The 14,775-nt window shown below is 46.5% G+C and overlaps 6 protein-coding genes across 6 annotated transcripts; 3 read left to right on the top strand and 3 right to left on the bottom strand.

Moving 5' to 3' along the window:
- Window positions 1–4,222: 4,222 nt before the first annotated feature.
- On the bottom strand, window positions 4,223–4,603 carry L228DRAFT_144499 (hypothetical protein). The gene has a single exon (XM_018329209.1). It carries the CDS (start codon window positions 4,514–4,516, stop codon window positions 4,289–4,291), a length of 228 nt encoding a protein of 75 aa, XP_018187561.1. The 5' UTR covers window positions 4,517–4,603; the 3' UTR covers window positions 4,223–4,288.
- L228DRAFT_283202 (hypothetical protein) lies at window positions 4,244–6,307 on the bottom strand. Its single transcript, XM_018336091.1, has 2 exons — window positions 5,285–6,307; window positions 4,244–5,192 (listed from the first exon to the last, which is right to left on the bottom strand). The coding sequence occupies exons 1-2, from the start codon at window positions 6,157–6,159 to the stop codon at window positions 4,691–4,693; spliced, it is 1,377 nt and encodes a 458-aa protein (XP_018187560.1). The 5' UTR covers window positions 6,160–6,307; the 3' UTR covers window positions 4,244–4,690.
- Window positions 6,308–6,608: 301 nt separating this feature from the next.
- On the bottom strand, window positions 6,609–9,197 carry L228DRAFT_261243 (hypothetical protein). Its single transcript, XM_018334314.1, has 6 exons — window positions 9,092–9,197; window positions 8,317–9,016; window positions 8,066–8,258; window positions 7,515–8,019; window positions 7,011–7,461; window positions 6,609–6,955 (listed from the first exon to the last, which is right to left on the bottom strand). Exons 1-6 carry the CDS (start codon window positions 9,164–9,166, stop codon window positions 6,783–6,785), a joined length of 2,097 nt encoding a protein of 698 aa, XP_018187559.1. The 5' UTR covers window positions 9,167–9,197; the 3' UTR covers window positions 6,609–6,782.
- A 463-nt stretch (window positions 9,198–9,660) lies between these two features.
- L228DRAFT_247614 (hypothetical protein) lies at window positions 9,661–10,194 on the top strand. Its single transcript, XM_018332684.1, has 2 exons — window positions 9,661–9,755; window positions 9,808–10,194. The coding sequence occupies exon 2, from the start codon at window positions 9,846–9,848 to the stop codon at window positions 10,071–10,073; it is 228 nt and encodes a 75-aa protein (XP_018187558.1). The 5' UTR covers window positions 9,661–9,755; window positions 9,808–9,845; the 3' UTR covers window positions 10,074–10,194.
- Window positions 10,195–11,018: 824 nt separating this feature from the next.
- On the top strand, window positions 11,019–11,768 carry L228DRAFT_247613 (hypothetical protein). Its single transcript, XM_018332683.1, has one exon. It carries the CDS (start codon window positions 11,173–11,175, stop codon window positions 11,500–11,502), a length of 330 nt encoding a protein of 109 aa, XP_018187557.1. The 5' UTR covers window positions 11,019–11,172; the 3' UTR covers window positions 11,503–11,768.
- Window positions 11,769–12,099: 331 nt separating this feature from the next.
- On the top strand, window positions 12,100–13,900 carry L228DRAFT_247611 (enolase). Its single transcript, XM_018332682.1, has 5 exons — window positions 12,100–12,326; window positions 12,388–12,683; window positions 12,743–12,977; window positions 13,036–13,486; window positions 13,553–13,900. The coding sequence occupies exons 1-5, from the start codon at window positions 12,233–12,235 to the stop codon at window positions 13,797–13,799; spliced, it is 1,323 nt and encodes a 440-aa protein (XP_018187556.1). The 5' UTR covers window positions 12,100–12,232; the 3' UTR covers window positions 13,800–13,900.
- Window positions 13,901–14,775: the final 875 nt, after the last annotated feature.

Genomic DNA, 14,775 nt, shown 5'->3' with positions numbered 1-14,775 from the left:
TAGCAAACTTAACTTTGCCTTTCCTAAATCCTGAGAATCATAAGTTCAACTGGCCATTTAAACGAATGATCTCCCGCGCTCACATCACGACCCGATCCCCTCGATCACGATCTTTTGCGACATACTCAAACTCTCGTCGCTGTTCCTGATTGGACTCGAGCACAACTGATCTCAGTTTTGGCTTGAATCTCCTCCGAGTCAATATTTAATCAACACTTCCATCGCCTCCGCTCGTGGCGTCTCGAGAAAAAATGTGCACCAGTGTAATTCACAAATATACTTGCGGCCATTCGGTTACCGAGCGCGCCCCATGCGCCGTATCGAGAGGAGTAGCTTGCGGAGTCAATAAGTCCATCGAAGTTGTTCACGCAGAGCCTTGTGATGCATGCGGCGGCTGACAAGACACCTGTACGTTTGGATGGAAAACATTTGCAATAGGCTTTCATGTTGCTAATCAATGGGTCGTACACAGGCCGTGCACGGCAGAACAGTGTCTTTCAAAGATACCACCTTACCTCAAGACCCTGACTCCGCTCAATCGACAAGTTTCAGCATCTTGTACTCTTATCACCTCCATCATAATGTTTGAACTTGGCCTGGCACATATGTTCTGTTTTAATCTGGGAAGGGCGTCATGATAGGCATTGAGTCAGATCATCGACGGTGCATTGATGGCGCAATAAGGGAAACGGAAAAGCATAGGTATTTCTTTTTGCTTCTGGGAGGCTTCGTCGTCACGCTATTGTTGCAACATAAAATGCAGTTGGGTTTAATGCGCTGGAGTTGCTATAGACGGTCTTGAGTGTGGTCAACTCGCAAGAGTATGATTGCAACTTCTTCCCGCAATGTGTGGCGTTGCTTGGCGGCAGGAAAACGCCCGCCACCTTGATATCTTATTCACTTATACGGTACTGAAGCCTCAATATTGGAGGTTTATGGCAATAACGATAGAAGATGAGAAATGAATTATTGGTCACGAAAATGGACGCATGCCGACTGCTAGGCGATGGTGGTGGCCCAAGGCGAGGAGAAATCTCGCAAAATGTCCAGGGTCTCGGGTAATAATTTTTGTTTGCCTCACTAGAACGCGTTGGGGCCAAAGAAGGGGCCCCGTCGATCAACGGTCGCGGTAGCGCGGGACGTCGATTGGCGAGCGACAGCGGGGTCTGTGAGCGACGTCTGTTGTATGTAGTAGCTAAGGAGAACACTTCAGTATCATGAATACAAACGACCTCTTTGCACATGTGCCTCGGGCGCTGTAGGCCTCCTTGCTATCCAAAATACCTTTGTGGTTTCAAGAAATCTGTTGGATCAATTTGGAAAACTGCATAGAAATGAGAGCGACTTTTCCATGTCGTTCCTCTCATCAGAGCAAAATTCCCTCGTAACTCCTTAATGCCCGAGATCGCTAGGTAGATTAGGTACTGCACAGGACGCGCCGTTACGCCATTTTCACTGACGACGCAGCATGGGTCTTGGCAAGGACCGTTAAAACAACAGCCGAGCAAGCCCCTCAGCTGCGTGAGGCCCTTTTCGGCGATAAAGGTATGCAACCCAGGACATGGGAATCCACAGAAGGATTGCCAGGATATGAAAAGAAGAGACAGCGAACCTGGGTGAGGGGCGGCTCATGATGGATGGAATGGACGAAACCCCTCCTGGGGCAACGGCAATGACCTGGAGGAGGTTTCATCTACCTCTTTCAAGCTTTCAAAACTGCAGAGCCGTTAAGGCTGGCAATGAGATTCGCCCCGTGTAACACCGAGGCATGCTCGACAGCTGTGTCCCCTCGAAATATGAAACCTGACACGGCAATTTTAAGAGGACACTGGAGGAAAAAATCTCCGAAGGTCAAGTCGTAGCGCAGCGGTCGGTAGAAGCCGTGCAAGATCAGATAACTTCCGAGATCGCACCTTTGGCTAATAATGTGCTCTCTCAGTTGTCTTCTTTACTGACGCCTAACAGCATTCATCAAGGAGTAACCTGGAAAATGACAAAAGACAAAGCGCGACGGAAGAATCTGGTGCCTAGAGTTGCATGTCAGCCAATTGGATCTACCTCATCTGCACTTTTTCTTAATCCCCCTTCGGAGCTCTCTCCTTCGCCGGATTTCGCTGTCATGAGCATGGGCCCCTCGGTCAATGCAACTCTTCGCCGGGGTTGAGTTCAAGCCATGAAGCGGCGCGTATCTCAGATCGGTAGATGCAAGTGTACATTGATAAGCTGACCTGTGTAATTCGACCTTGTCTACCCTAGACCGCTAGAGAGCGGCGGCGTAATGTCATGATGATGATGAAATGTTTACACAATTTCTGTTGAAGCTGCTTGCTCCCCACGGCCCCGGCCACGGCCCGACTAAGCGAGATCTATCACCAAACAAGTACCGCTCGCGATTGGGAAGCCAATCTACCTTACCTACCAAGGTAGCTGCCTAGGGTAGCTATAACTGTTAAGAAATAGTCCACACTCGAGGGTTGAGGCATAATTTAACCTTTGACAGATATCTATCTCAATCCATTTAAAACTTTCATAAAACATTTCCCGGGATTGAAAAGAAACAGATAATATGCATGCATAATATGCCGGCCGTGTCTATATACTTTTGTCGTACGACTCCGCGAAAGCTTCCTTCGTCCATGTTCCTGCCAGTTGACGTTTCTCACCGCCTGATCAAGCTCCCCCACGGGAAAAGAATCTCATTTTGCAGGCGAAGTCTCTTCCTTGCCTTGTAAAACTTTCTCCCGAAGCCGCGACTTGCTCATGTAGGCTGTAAGGGCGTCGCTTACTTTGACTTTCCGCAGCAACCAATATCTCTTCACCTTTGCATAAAGTTTGAAAAAATGCACTTCCCATGATCGAACATCAAAGTCGCTCCTACCTCACCGCCTTCCGCCGGGGCAATTTTCTCTACCAATTTTAATATAATTCCTCCGAGTACCGCTCTTCTCTTCATCGATATTAGGAAGTAAATCCGAGCCTGAAAAGACAAAATGCTCCCGTTGCGCAGGATACTTACATATTGAGAGCGGGTTATATTTTCCTCTTTTTTTTTTGGTTGGGAGTCAGGCCGGGACGAGAAGTGTAAAATACAGTGAGGCTCTGTAAGGTTACAGTCGCTAACTAACGTATTTTCCTAAATAATATCCGGGTATGACGCCGACGATATAATAAATATTATTCGCCGACAAATACTGCCAACGCTGCATGACATGGGATCACTTCGCTTACCCCCAGTTACCTCGGCACCGAATATAGTGGAATATCAGCTTAGCATGTAACCTGTACCTCTTCATACAACGGCGGCTACAGGCATTGACATGGCAGACGGCATAATAAGGCACAGGCAATTTGTTACGGTGCCTGTGTGTATTCGATATTTTAGTTATGGATGCACAAGATCCTGCGGGAAAAGACCTAGACCCTATCCCGTCCATAAGATTACAACAAGGCAAGCCTTTCCTTCTCACGCGGCAGGCAGAAAGATTGGACGTGTATAGAGTTACCTTGCAATTTACGAGACTATTCCTCCTCGTCCCGTTTTACTTTGCTTGTCGCCTTTCCCGTCCCCCCGTCCGTATCGCCTCCCGATCCCGTCACCAGGCCATTTCGTTGCGTTGCTGCCTACATACAACAGATAACTAAAGTAGTTAAGGTACTTACCTACTCGGTAGTACAAATCTCCCAATCTGCCGGTCATCGCTTGCAACTTGCCGGCTCTTCATCGTGCCGCGCATCTTGTGTACGGATGATCGCGTCATCTATGTCCTACCCTCCTTTTCTTTCTACTCAACTTTTTTTGGTGCAAATGATGGCGTTTCCTTTCGGGCCTGCCGGCTTATTCAACCCAAGAAGCGCCTCTTCCGGAACGCCTTCCGACATACGGAGTGTCCCAAGTAAAAGTAAACTGGCCACCAGGCTACCTTTATTGAATGCTAAGTAAATAATAATATACTCGTACGTCTCGCCCGCCTAGCTGGCTCTTATGCCTCGGTTCGAAGGTGCACTGCCACATAGCACGAGCACAAGGGGGCTTTGGATCCTAGGACCCTTTTTGGGCCGGGCTTTGGGGAGAAGGTGGGGGGCGACTTGTTCTGTAGCCCAGAGCCAGCCTGATTGGATGGTATTTAGACAATGTTGACTATGCATGCATTTATGTTAGATTGCATGTGAGTATTATATTCTTCGAAAATCTTCGGTTGAAAGTTACTCCTTTGTTTGAACTGTGTGTAAATGCAATTTTCATCTGGTCATTACTTGTGTCCAACTTTTAGATGTAGTTCTGTGGTCTTCAGAAAACAAAGGTTGCAATATCAATGAAAAAATGAAAAATAAGGAATGAGATCCTCGCCGTAGTAATAGATAACAGAATCGTGACCACAATGATAATGAAGCAGATGATGATAACAGTAGCAAATGCTGGCAATTGTTTCCCCCTTCGCTCAAATATTCCCATACCGTGTGATCTTAAGTTTTTTTTTTTCGTTATTTGTAATTCAGTTCCGTTTGAATTTACCATTTTTCATCTTCCTTTTCAGTCTTTCTCCAGCCTTATTCTTTTCATGAGATTTGGAAACGTCAACTTGACAACTTCTAACCAAGCCGGAACCCGGAATCGGTCCCATCTCGCGTTTCCAAAACGCAATCTTTGTCTTTTTTTCTTCTCGTCCCACAAACATCAAAACTCAATAAGCTAGTTTTCGTCTTGGTCATCCTCTCCGCCTTCCGAATAGAGTCTTTCGATTCTGATGCCAGGAGATCCCGCTTCGCCCTCTTCGGCACGTCGCATGGGATTATCAGATATAGAGAGCGCTCGTTTCCTCTCTCGTGCTGCTTCTTGTGCGCGGAATATAGACGCACGGCGTTCCATACTGCGAGAGGCTCTCCGACGGCCACGCTCAATATCCTCCGAGCTTAGCCGTCGTTCAAAATGCCCGTCTTGGCCTTCGGGGTTTGCGTCGGTTTCCTCGGCCTCTTCAGTTTCTTCAGTCTCTTCAGACTCGTCCAGAGTGAGCCGGACAAAGACTGCCTTGGGCGACCACCAATAAATCGGATACCGCCGACGGCCCAAGTTATTGATAAACAGCGCCCAGCCAAGCATAATGAGACTGGAAGCCAAAATTGTAGGCAGATAGCGCCATGAAAGCTGAACCACATTAAGTTGGACTGCAGCATTAAGTGCTGTAGCTCCCGCCCTGAAATTCTCGTTAGCGGAGAGGCCAGCTGACCAATATTTCAAATTCTATTAAGGCATGGTTTTGAGGGTAAGGAGAGAGTTTGGACTTACGGTGGATGTAAGCATCCTAGAACAAGCTGTGCCAAAAGCGATGTGGCCATAGAAAGACCACCATTGATAAATGGGCTAGGGTGGAAGTCTTTATTATCGAGATAGCCATCATAACTGCCATTGAGAACAAAAAGTCTGGTGATGGCTGTTCCTATAAGCGCGGAGAAGAAGTGGCCGAGTACAAAATTGCGTGGTTGTGCAAGAGGGGATTCAATGACGCCAAATAGCAGTACGGCCGAGGCGCCAAACGAAGTGATGATGGTGGGGGCGTGATATATATCTCTAAATGCAGTAGAAGTCGACATGATGGCTTCAATAAGCAGAATGCTCCCAAATGCACCGATCCAGCCAAAGATCCATACTTCTAAGCGCAGCGGCACATGCGATAGCCACGAAAAGGGCGGAAAAGGTAGCGGTTCGTATGGAGGTTTTTGATCCGAAACAGGCCTGTATCCCGTAAAGCGCGAGCACCATTCTGGAAGCCGGCCGCGATAATCTTCATTGAATCCAATCTTGGAGCGGAGTGCTCGCATGAGCCATGGTTTGTTGCGCAATGCCTGCTGAAACGATACCCTCGGCTTCCTTTCCTTATTTCGTTCATGCTTCAACCCCACACTTGAATCGTGCTCTTTTTTCTCGTCTTCACCATTGCTCTGCCCATTGCTCTCGTCTTCTTTATTGTTTTTGTTCAATCTGATTTTCTCGCCGCCATGGCTATTTTCAAAATTGCTCGGATAATCTCCACGCTGATTGCTGCTTAGGGCACTAGCAAAATTAGGCGTAGGAGGTGGGGTGGGCCCAGGTTTTGGTGATGCAAAGTTGGATGAGTCTTGATCTTGCGGAGGTGACATCGTGCCGGATTCCAATTTCCCCATCACGACCGCGTTCTATTCTTTGCCAACGTCTAACATGCACATATGACGGAGTAATTCTCGCGACGCGAGTGCAGCATAACAAGCAGTCCTTTTTATGCCCTTTTACCTTTTCCGAGGGATAAACATACGGGTCTTATTTGCATCTTCTATATTTGTCCTAGCTCCATTTGACCAGACAGGTTAAGCCGCCCGGACCGTATGGAAGTATCACTGCATCTGTGTCCGCCTGACCCTTAAAATTAAGGTACAAGTCAAAGCCTCGAATTCCAGCTGATTCTTACAGGACTAAGCAAATGATCTCAGTAGCCACATGGCGCGGGCGTTCCGGTATGACTTTTGCCGGGGAACGATCGGTTACTTTGCAGCCGTCATAGGGGCTGCAGCTTCCTTGTGCCCTGATGCCATTACTGGTGCAGGAACAAGTTAGAAGTAGATTTAGTCTGAATTTTGCACAGTCGGGATTCTCGTTCTTGTCATAGATTAGCTAGAGGAATGGCTATCGGATTCCATTTTTCCTTTTATCCCAAAGCTTCAACGCCAAGAAACATATAAAAAAGATAAATAGGTATCTTGCGAAATACTGATCATAGACGAGAGGTCCAAATTTCCTATAATATTCGACTTCATAAAACAGAGTCCGAAGCTTCATTAGACCAATGAGTCAACGCAACTAGATCCATTGCAAGATTCCAATCAGGCGGCCCTTCAAATGGTACGTCAGGTTGGGCGACTGTCGAGTCGACACCCAAAAGGGTTTGATTGATACTCGCAGCAGAATACCGACGCTCATTACTGTCTAAACTGTAGTTAGTAGTGGAGACTTTTAAAGTGACTAAGCAGATTGAACTCACTCTCGGGCAAAGACCGCAATTCAGTAAGACTTTGCATCATTTTTGTTGCATGACGCGCTGCGTCAGAACGAGCACTAAGCGCTTCAAATACTTTGATACATGTGTTTGCATCGTCAGCATAAGTCGAAGGATCTGGATCCATCCTCCTCTGAGGCTTGCAAACGACGGTGCTTGCGACGAATAGTATTGAGCTTGCGCAGATCAAACAAGAGATCATCTGCCACCACGGGAAGTCATGCACGAGCGCTTGTTCATCCTCAATGGAGTGGAGCAGGTGCGCCGTTGCTCTTGCCTCAGATACACATATTCTCTCTGACTCTTCAACCATTGCTTCTAGCCCTCGAATTGACTCCATCAACGCCGTGTTTTTGGCTTGGAACCACGGAAGTCCAAGATACGGACGGTGTACCATTGAGCGCAGATTATGAAATTTTATTGCGAGCATATTTCGCTGACAAGGGGGTTAACTCCGGAAGAATACATGCTGGGTTTCTTCAAACTCACCTGTCTCTTAAATCTGATATCTTTTTCAAAAGTATGGCCCAAGTCAAATCGTAGGTGACGGGGCAAGTCGAATTTCCATGCCAAAAGCTCTTGATCAAGAGCAGATGTGCTCGCTAACATGCTCCCGAGAGAAGACTCCTCCTGAGTTGGGACATATAGCTCACGTATTACTTTGCCAAGGAGTTTCGAAAACTCAATGACCCGTAGGAAATAATCTATAACTGATGGCTCCGCCGTTTGACTCGATAATTCGTCCTCGACACTCCAATCAGATGAAGCTCGAGACGGGAGAGGAACGGCAAAATCGGTCTCCTGTATTGCAAATGGTCGTCCTAGCTGCAGAGCCAAGAGACGATCGAGAACGAACAGGGAGTACCATGTTCGTCGACGAATTTCAACTTCGAACGGATTGACTTTGCTGCTTGGCTTTGATGAAGGGGCATTTTCAACGTGCAAGCCAATGCTTTGTCCCATGCGTATTGCCATCCCAAGAGTGTTCCAACATCTATAATCTCATTAGCGACACCATGAATCAGAAGGATACACCGTACCTGTCTGTCTGGCATATCGCAAGCAGAAAGAAACATTCTGAAAGAAGCATTTGGACATTCTCGAGGGTGCATTGGGATTTGACCTGCGCCGAGAAGATCATGGCTTTCTCAAAGTAAATCAAGTGCTGCTGGCTTGCCGATGACCCAAAGCGAGGGTACGAAAGATAGTAGGAGCCAATAGCAAAAATAAGATCTAACGTGAAGGTAAGTCATGATGATAATGATAATAAAAGGGAAGGGTAAGTGCCTACATAATATGGCTACCGAAGAACAGTCCTCCGCAACGATGCTATTCCCTCGAAGTGCTCTATACTTTGACTCTAAATATTCTCTCGAGAGAAAAGGATAGGCAATATGAATTGTCGAAAAATAAATGTCCAAGTACTTGATGACGACGTCCGGCTCCGGGAAAGCTGGTTGCGTATCGAAGGGTCCCGCGACACTGACTGGACTGTGCTGGTTATAGTTGCTGATTGCGAAATCTGTCTCCGGAGACTTTTCTGTGGCGCACTCGTCGGAGAACTCGATTTCTTCTTGCAAACTCTCTTTTACTGCGTTGAAGAAATGGATATCGCTCGCTTTGCCAACATACGTATAGGAGGCGTTCCTGGTGAGGGGTGCATTCAATTTGTCGTATCCAGCATTTAGATCTCTTTCAGGGCTTCCTTGCGGTTCAGTGAAAATGTTACTGTCTGATATATGGTTTTCGATGCAATTTATGCTGCTTTCAACGCTTGTGCGTTCGACATCGGTAAGCACCGGCTGAATCGTAGCCGCGAGTTCCCTGAATGACTGTATAACATGACGCCGATACTGAATTGTGTCTTTTCTCAACCAACTTGAGGTTGTTGGTGTAGATTGGCGAAAATCACGAGAAGATGAATTCTCTGGCCAAGAACAATTATATCCATAGCCTGAACAGCGACCACAAACTGGGCGAACGCCATCACACTTTTATTATTTACACCCATTAGTATGCCCAGGCGATAGAAAATTTTGTTCTAGCGATATTGGTTTTATACTTACCCTGGCTTTTAATGATCGACATTTTGCGCAAGCTGCCGCTACTCGCTGGCGCTTCAGGCCTGTCCTAGTGGTCATGACAGAGGCTCTTGGCGGGGCCAAACTAAGTCTGTTCTTTCTGTCTCCCTCGTCCAGACGTTTCTACGGAGGTGAAAAGTAGCGTGCGGGATAAGCTTTCAAAAGAAACGATTCTAATATCAAAGGTCGATGGGTATCAATTCCAAGACGATGATGCAGATGAAAACGGGATGAGAGGTTCTAATGTATGCGCCTCGGTCCAGATTGGTTCCACCCAAGTGGCGTCATCCGTCACGGATAAGGTTTACGGGGTGTGCCTGGTTCAACGTGGCGTCGCTTTAGCTGAAAATAGCGAGTACCTCGACTGTGGCTCAGTGGGCAATGATCATCACATGGATGTGTGCTCTCCCCAAAGCCAGCAGGTGACAGTGGTGAAAGCTTAATTGGAGTCTCGGTCATTCCATAAGGGCAGCCGAGTCGGTACAGCCACTGCGCCCGCTAGAATGCGCGCGGAAGCAGGAACAGCTTAAATATGCTGACGCATACCGGAGGCACCTCCTCTGGTCCTTTCTGTCACCACGTTCCATCTATTTTATCCAGGAGTTTAAAGATTACTCTTGGGAAAACAACAAAAAAAATTCGAAAGAAGGTATTCATCATCTTCAGGGAGTCTAGATTCTGTATATAGCTAACAATCAAAGGTGTGCTCTTTCTAGACCACCACTCCATTGCCAGAACCATGCCTGCCCAAGACGACAAGACATTTTACAGCTACCTCGACTCTATTGCTCAGACAACAAAAGGGGAAGACGCAGTTTCGCAAAATAAGAGAATAAAAGAGGCTGAATTTGCAGAGGACTCCCGGGAACCAAACGAACAAGAAATTCTTCAAATAAAGCAAGCCCTCCAGCGAGAGCGTGATATGGAGCATCATAACCATCAACCCTCGAAACCTACTTCTTCGTAGGCGAAATTTGCAAAGGCTGCATTGAACTCTTGGATTGGAAAATTTTATTGCGTTTTGAGCATACGTATTTCATTAAATCCATTTCCCCTAATAATCATAATAATAAAAAAAAAGAACATCCTTTTCTCTTAGATAATTATACGCTCCTTGAAAATGAATTTTGGGTGATGTATAAAATCTCTACCAACAGCGTATTGCGAGGAGTGAATCATAATACTAGCGTCATAACCAAATCACGCTGTATTGCCTTGGATAGCTACGAACGCTGGCTGCTTCACACGTACCGATAGACCCCGGTGTGGGTTGATCCGGTTTTATGGCCCGGTCGGCCCGGGCGGGACAAGGAACAAGGAACGGGGAGCAAAGAATGCCGAAATACCACACACGTAACGTAGGTAGTGAGAGCTGCGGATTGCCAGCCTCGGGTGAAGAAGCTCGGTTGTCGTTATCAAATGTCAGTGGATAGCTCCATAGATATACCTAATCCTCCTCAATAGAAAATTCCAATGCAAGCTTTTGAATTTATGAGTGGCCGCATCACTTGAAAGCGCTGATAGAAAGCAGTGCTTGGCTCTTTTGTGGCTTGTCGTCAGCACTATTCGTCCGGCATTCATTGACCATGTGTTTGGACTCGGACACGAGTGGTTCATTTGCTTTGTTTACTGCCATTCTAGATAGTAAGTACTTTGAATCTACGACCCTTTCTGCTCTACGGCACCTCTCATTGTATTTGGTTTCTTGTTATTATTCCTATTTTCAATGATTTCTCAAAAAAAGAAAAAAAAAGGAAAAAAAGAAAAAGAAAAAAGTTGTTCCCACCCCTCTGGTTTTACCCACATTTTGGAATTGATGTATGCTCTTCCAGATTTCTTTCTATTCTTTCTTTCTTTTCTTTCTTCCTTCCTTGTTTTTAATTTTTGACGTTTTATTTTTTATTTTTTCCAACGAATATCGGCGTTCATCCTGACTTGACCGAGTTGCTAAATGTATTTGTACAGGCGAGGATCGCAAAGACACTGCATTGTTCTGCACCATTTGTTTGGAAGACTTTATTCCCGAGTCGCACTATCGGCAGCTTCCATGCTTGCATCTTTTCCACATGCAATGCATCGACTCTTGGTTACGCCGCAATCCAACTTGCCCCTTGTGCAGGGTAAGATTTGCTCCACCTGCGCAGCCTCCAAGCGTGAACAGAGAGCCAAGAGCAACTGTGTCTACATCGCAAGCATCCGAGGCCCGTTCACCCGTCATTAGACCGCCAAGTCAGGGCGACCCTGCGAGCAGTTTGAGTGCTCGTTTGGGATCGCTGAAGGGCTGGTGCGAAAGACATGTGAAGCGGAGCAGCAACGCGGCACGAAGGCCCAGAAATGAAACCAGCAACAATGATGGCGAGACTTCGAATTCGCTTCCCTTGGCTGCGTCCGCTTGATTTTGCTTTTATGATATCTCCAATTGTTTGAAAATTTCTAGCTGGGCGTAATGCATTTGGAACGCTGGATTTTTTGAGGCTTTATTTGTGCTATGAACTTTACAGCTATTCGTTTGACTACAGTTTCGTTAAATTATAGTTCAGTTGGCGATGGGGAACCCTTCCTTGACGGGGAAAGCTGTAAAACCGAATGTACACTATTTAGCGGTTAACGATATTTTTCTTTCATTTCCTTCATTTCAAAAGACAGAGAAAAATAAGTGGCAATATATTATATGGAAGTCATTCAATTGAATTTAGATGTAGGTTTTCTATGGGTAACTATGGGTAAACAGATGATATGCTCTATTCCCACCTCGCAAGGCCGACTTTAGCATGGATGATGCAGTCCAACAATGCCTTGATGATGTGGGGTCCCCGAACTGTAACGTGGGGGATTAATGGTCTGGTATGATTTTGGTTTGGCCCGCCTACGAAACCGTTTGCGGCCAAACCATCGATAACCAGGCAATACATCACGATAAGATCATTCCACCTTACGTTTGGAGGCGGCCCGCCCGGGCCGCGGGGCCGCCCGGTATAATGAAGTCATACCAAGCTCAAGATGTCTCTAATAAACAAACCATGATCAATTTATACAGCTTGGTATTTACTTTTTGCTCGAAAATAATTGATAGTAACTTCATTCTCTGACCTCTATTTAGTGACATTTTTAATGCTTTCATTTACAATGGCTTCCCGTAACATCAAAGCTATCAATGCAGCGCAGCGACTGGACTCCCGAGGGAATCCTACTGTCCAGGTGCGAGTAACCACGGATGATGGTACGTCCCGCCTTTGTAATGAAATATGTAGCTAAAGAGTGATGAACTAAATACCTCAAAGGAGTATTCCAAGCGATTGTGCCATCTGGTGCTTCAAAGGGAGATTACGAAGCAGTTGAAGTGCGTGATGGTGACAATGCTTCATTCGGAGGGAAGGGTGTGGAGAAGGCAGTACACAATGTCGAACATGTACTGGGGCCTGCCATCATCAACGAGAAATTCGATGTTGCCCATGATTTGGCCAAGATTGATTCGTTGATGCGCCATCTCGATGGCACGGAAGACAAGAGCAAGCTCGGTGCCAATGCAATCCTGGGCATTAGCATGGCTTGTGCGAGAGCTGGCGCCGCTGCTCAGGTATGTCCATTTCTCTCTTGTTTTCCCAAGCCAAGAATGCAGACTAATATTTGCAATAGGGAGTCCCATTATATGAATTTCTTCGTCGCGAATCAGGCACATCCTCGGAATACGTGATGCCAGTACCATTCTTCAACGTTTTGAACGGCGGTGTGCATTCCGGAAACACAATGGCATTCCAAGAATTCATGATTGCTCCCGTCGGAGCTAAATCAATGGCTCAAGCAGTGCGCATGGGTTCCGAAGTCTATCAAGAGCTGAAGAAGGTAATCAAGCAAAAGTTTGGGTCAGCTGGTAGGTTGTAATCAAAGAGTTGCTGGTAAAGTCCACAAAGACTAACATATACTTCCAGCAATTGGTATTGGCGATGAAGGAGGGTTTGCACCACCTATTTCCGAGCCCCACGAAGCTTTGGACCTGCTAGAAGATGCAATTGGCAGGTGCGGCTACCTTGGTCAGTTCAAATATGCAATCGACCCTGCCTCGAGCGAGTTCTTCAACGGCAAGTATTACGACCTAGGATTCAAAAGCACAAAGCCACACCTATACCAGCCCGCAGAGCTTTCCAACCTATATAAAGCCCTTCTGGATAAGTATGAGATTGCTCTCCTGGAAGATCCTTTTGCACAAGACGATTGGCAGTCATGGAGCTCCTTCTGCACACACTGTCCAGTTGAGCTCGTTGGGGATGACTTGCTTGCGACGAACGTCAACCGGCTCAAGATTGCACACGAGAAGAAAGCCTGCAACTCGATGCTGCTAAAGATCAACCAGATCGGCACAATAACTGAAGCTCTCGAAGCGTATGTAAACTCACAGACATCCACGAATACATGGCCCGAGTCAATTGCTAACAAGAGCGCGCACAGGGCAAAAATGTCATACCACTTTGGCTGGAGCGTTTTCGTATCTCATCGGTCCGGTGAAACCACTGATGATTTCATTGCAGATCTCACAGTGGCAATTCGTGCGGGCCATCTCAAATCTGGAAGTCCATGTCGCGGAGAGAGGGTTGCGAAATATAATCGATTGATGGACATTGAAGATGAAATTCAAGCAAACGGGACTTGCACGTACGCAGGGGAGGGCTTCCGAGAAGCTCATCGCAAAGGATGATTGCAGAATTACACATGCGTGGTCAAATGTTTATGTCAAATAAGTTAGTTTCAATTACTGCCATGAATTTATGAATCAAACAAGATCTCTCGAAGCTCTGGCATCAGCATTGATATACACTGGCGTGATCATCAGCAGATATAACTTGACAACAGCAGCGATACACGGACGATTTAAATTTATTCATTACGCGTGGCCATTAATAACATTTCCACGTCGTCCTGCGTGCGCCACTCCTATTTCTCGGTAGAGAGGCGTACAACCCAGCCCGCCCTCTCCTCGAGTACGCTCCATGTTTAATGGAGACATCCTTCTCTGGATCTATTCCATAGGGACCCAACCCGGCTTCGGGATGGTCCGGGTTTGATCCCCGACCTTTTCTACCAATCTCCAAATCAGATGAGGCCGGTGATTTTGACTATGCAAGTTTGGCATTAATTAATCAATTAATGAATGTAGTCTAGAGCTAAGAGAACCTATATTGAATATTTTTCAATAGTCCTTGTATATACGTAAAACGAATAATTAAAATTTTCCAATTTTCAATACAAAATGTAGGTTGGCGGTCTTTGGGCAACCATATTAGAGCCGTGGGGGCCCTTCACCTCCAGAAAAAGATTTGGGACCATCGGAAGGTCCTTCTGATTGGTGGGGACGATCTGTTTACTCAATTCACTTCGTATCTTGGGATCAAGTGTCTCCGGCCTTGCGCCGTAGTATCGGCCTGGGTTCGCTTTTGCGATCGTACCGTCTGTGAGGTGGTCCAAATTCGAGAACGATACCCCACCTGACACGAGTCGGTAGTCATCGACCCTCCCATCGATTGAAGGGATGGCAACTTGAAGGGATGGCAACTTGAAGGGATGGCAACTTCACACACTTGTCTCTCTTAGGAAGCGTTTGCGTCTGCAAACGCAAAGCTTTCAAAGTCGTTTTCCGTGAACTTACTGGGCGACAGTGATGCCCTAGGAACTGC

This window comes from Xylona heveae, assembly GCF_001619985.1.
Source record: "Xylona heveae TC161 unplaced genomic scaffold L228scaffold_6, whole genome shotgun sequence".
NCBI lineage: Eukaryota > Fungi > Ascomycota > Xylonomycetes > Xylonales > Xylonaceae > Xylona > Xylona heveae.
Note: the sequence above shows the minus strand (reverse complement) of the source record. Positions and strands in the feature narration are given on the sequence as shown.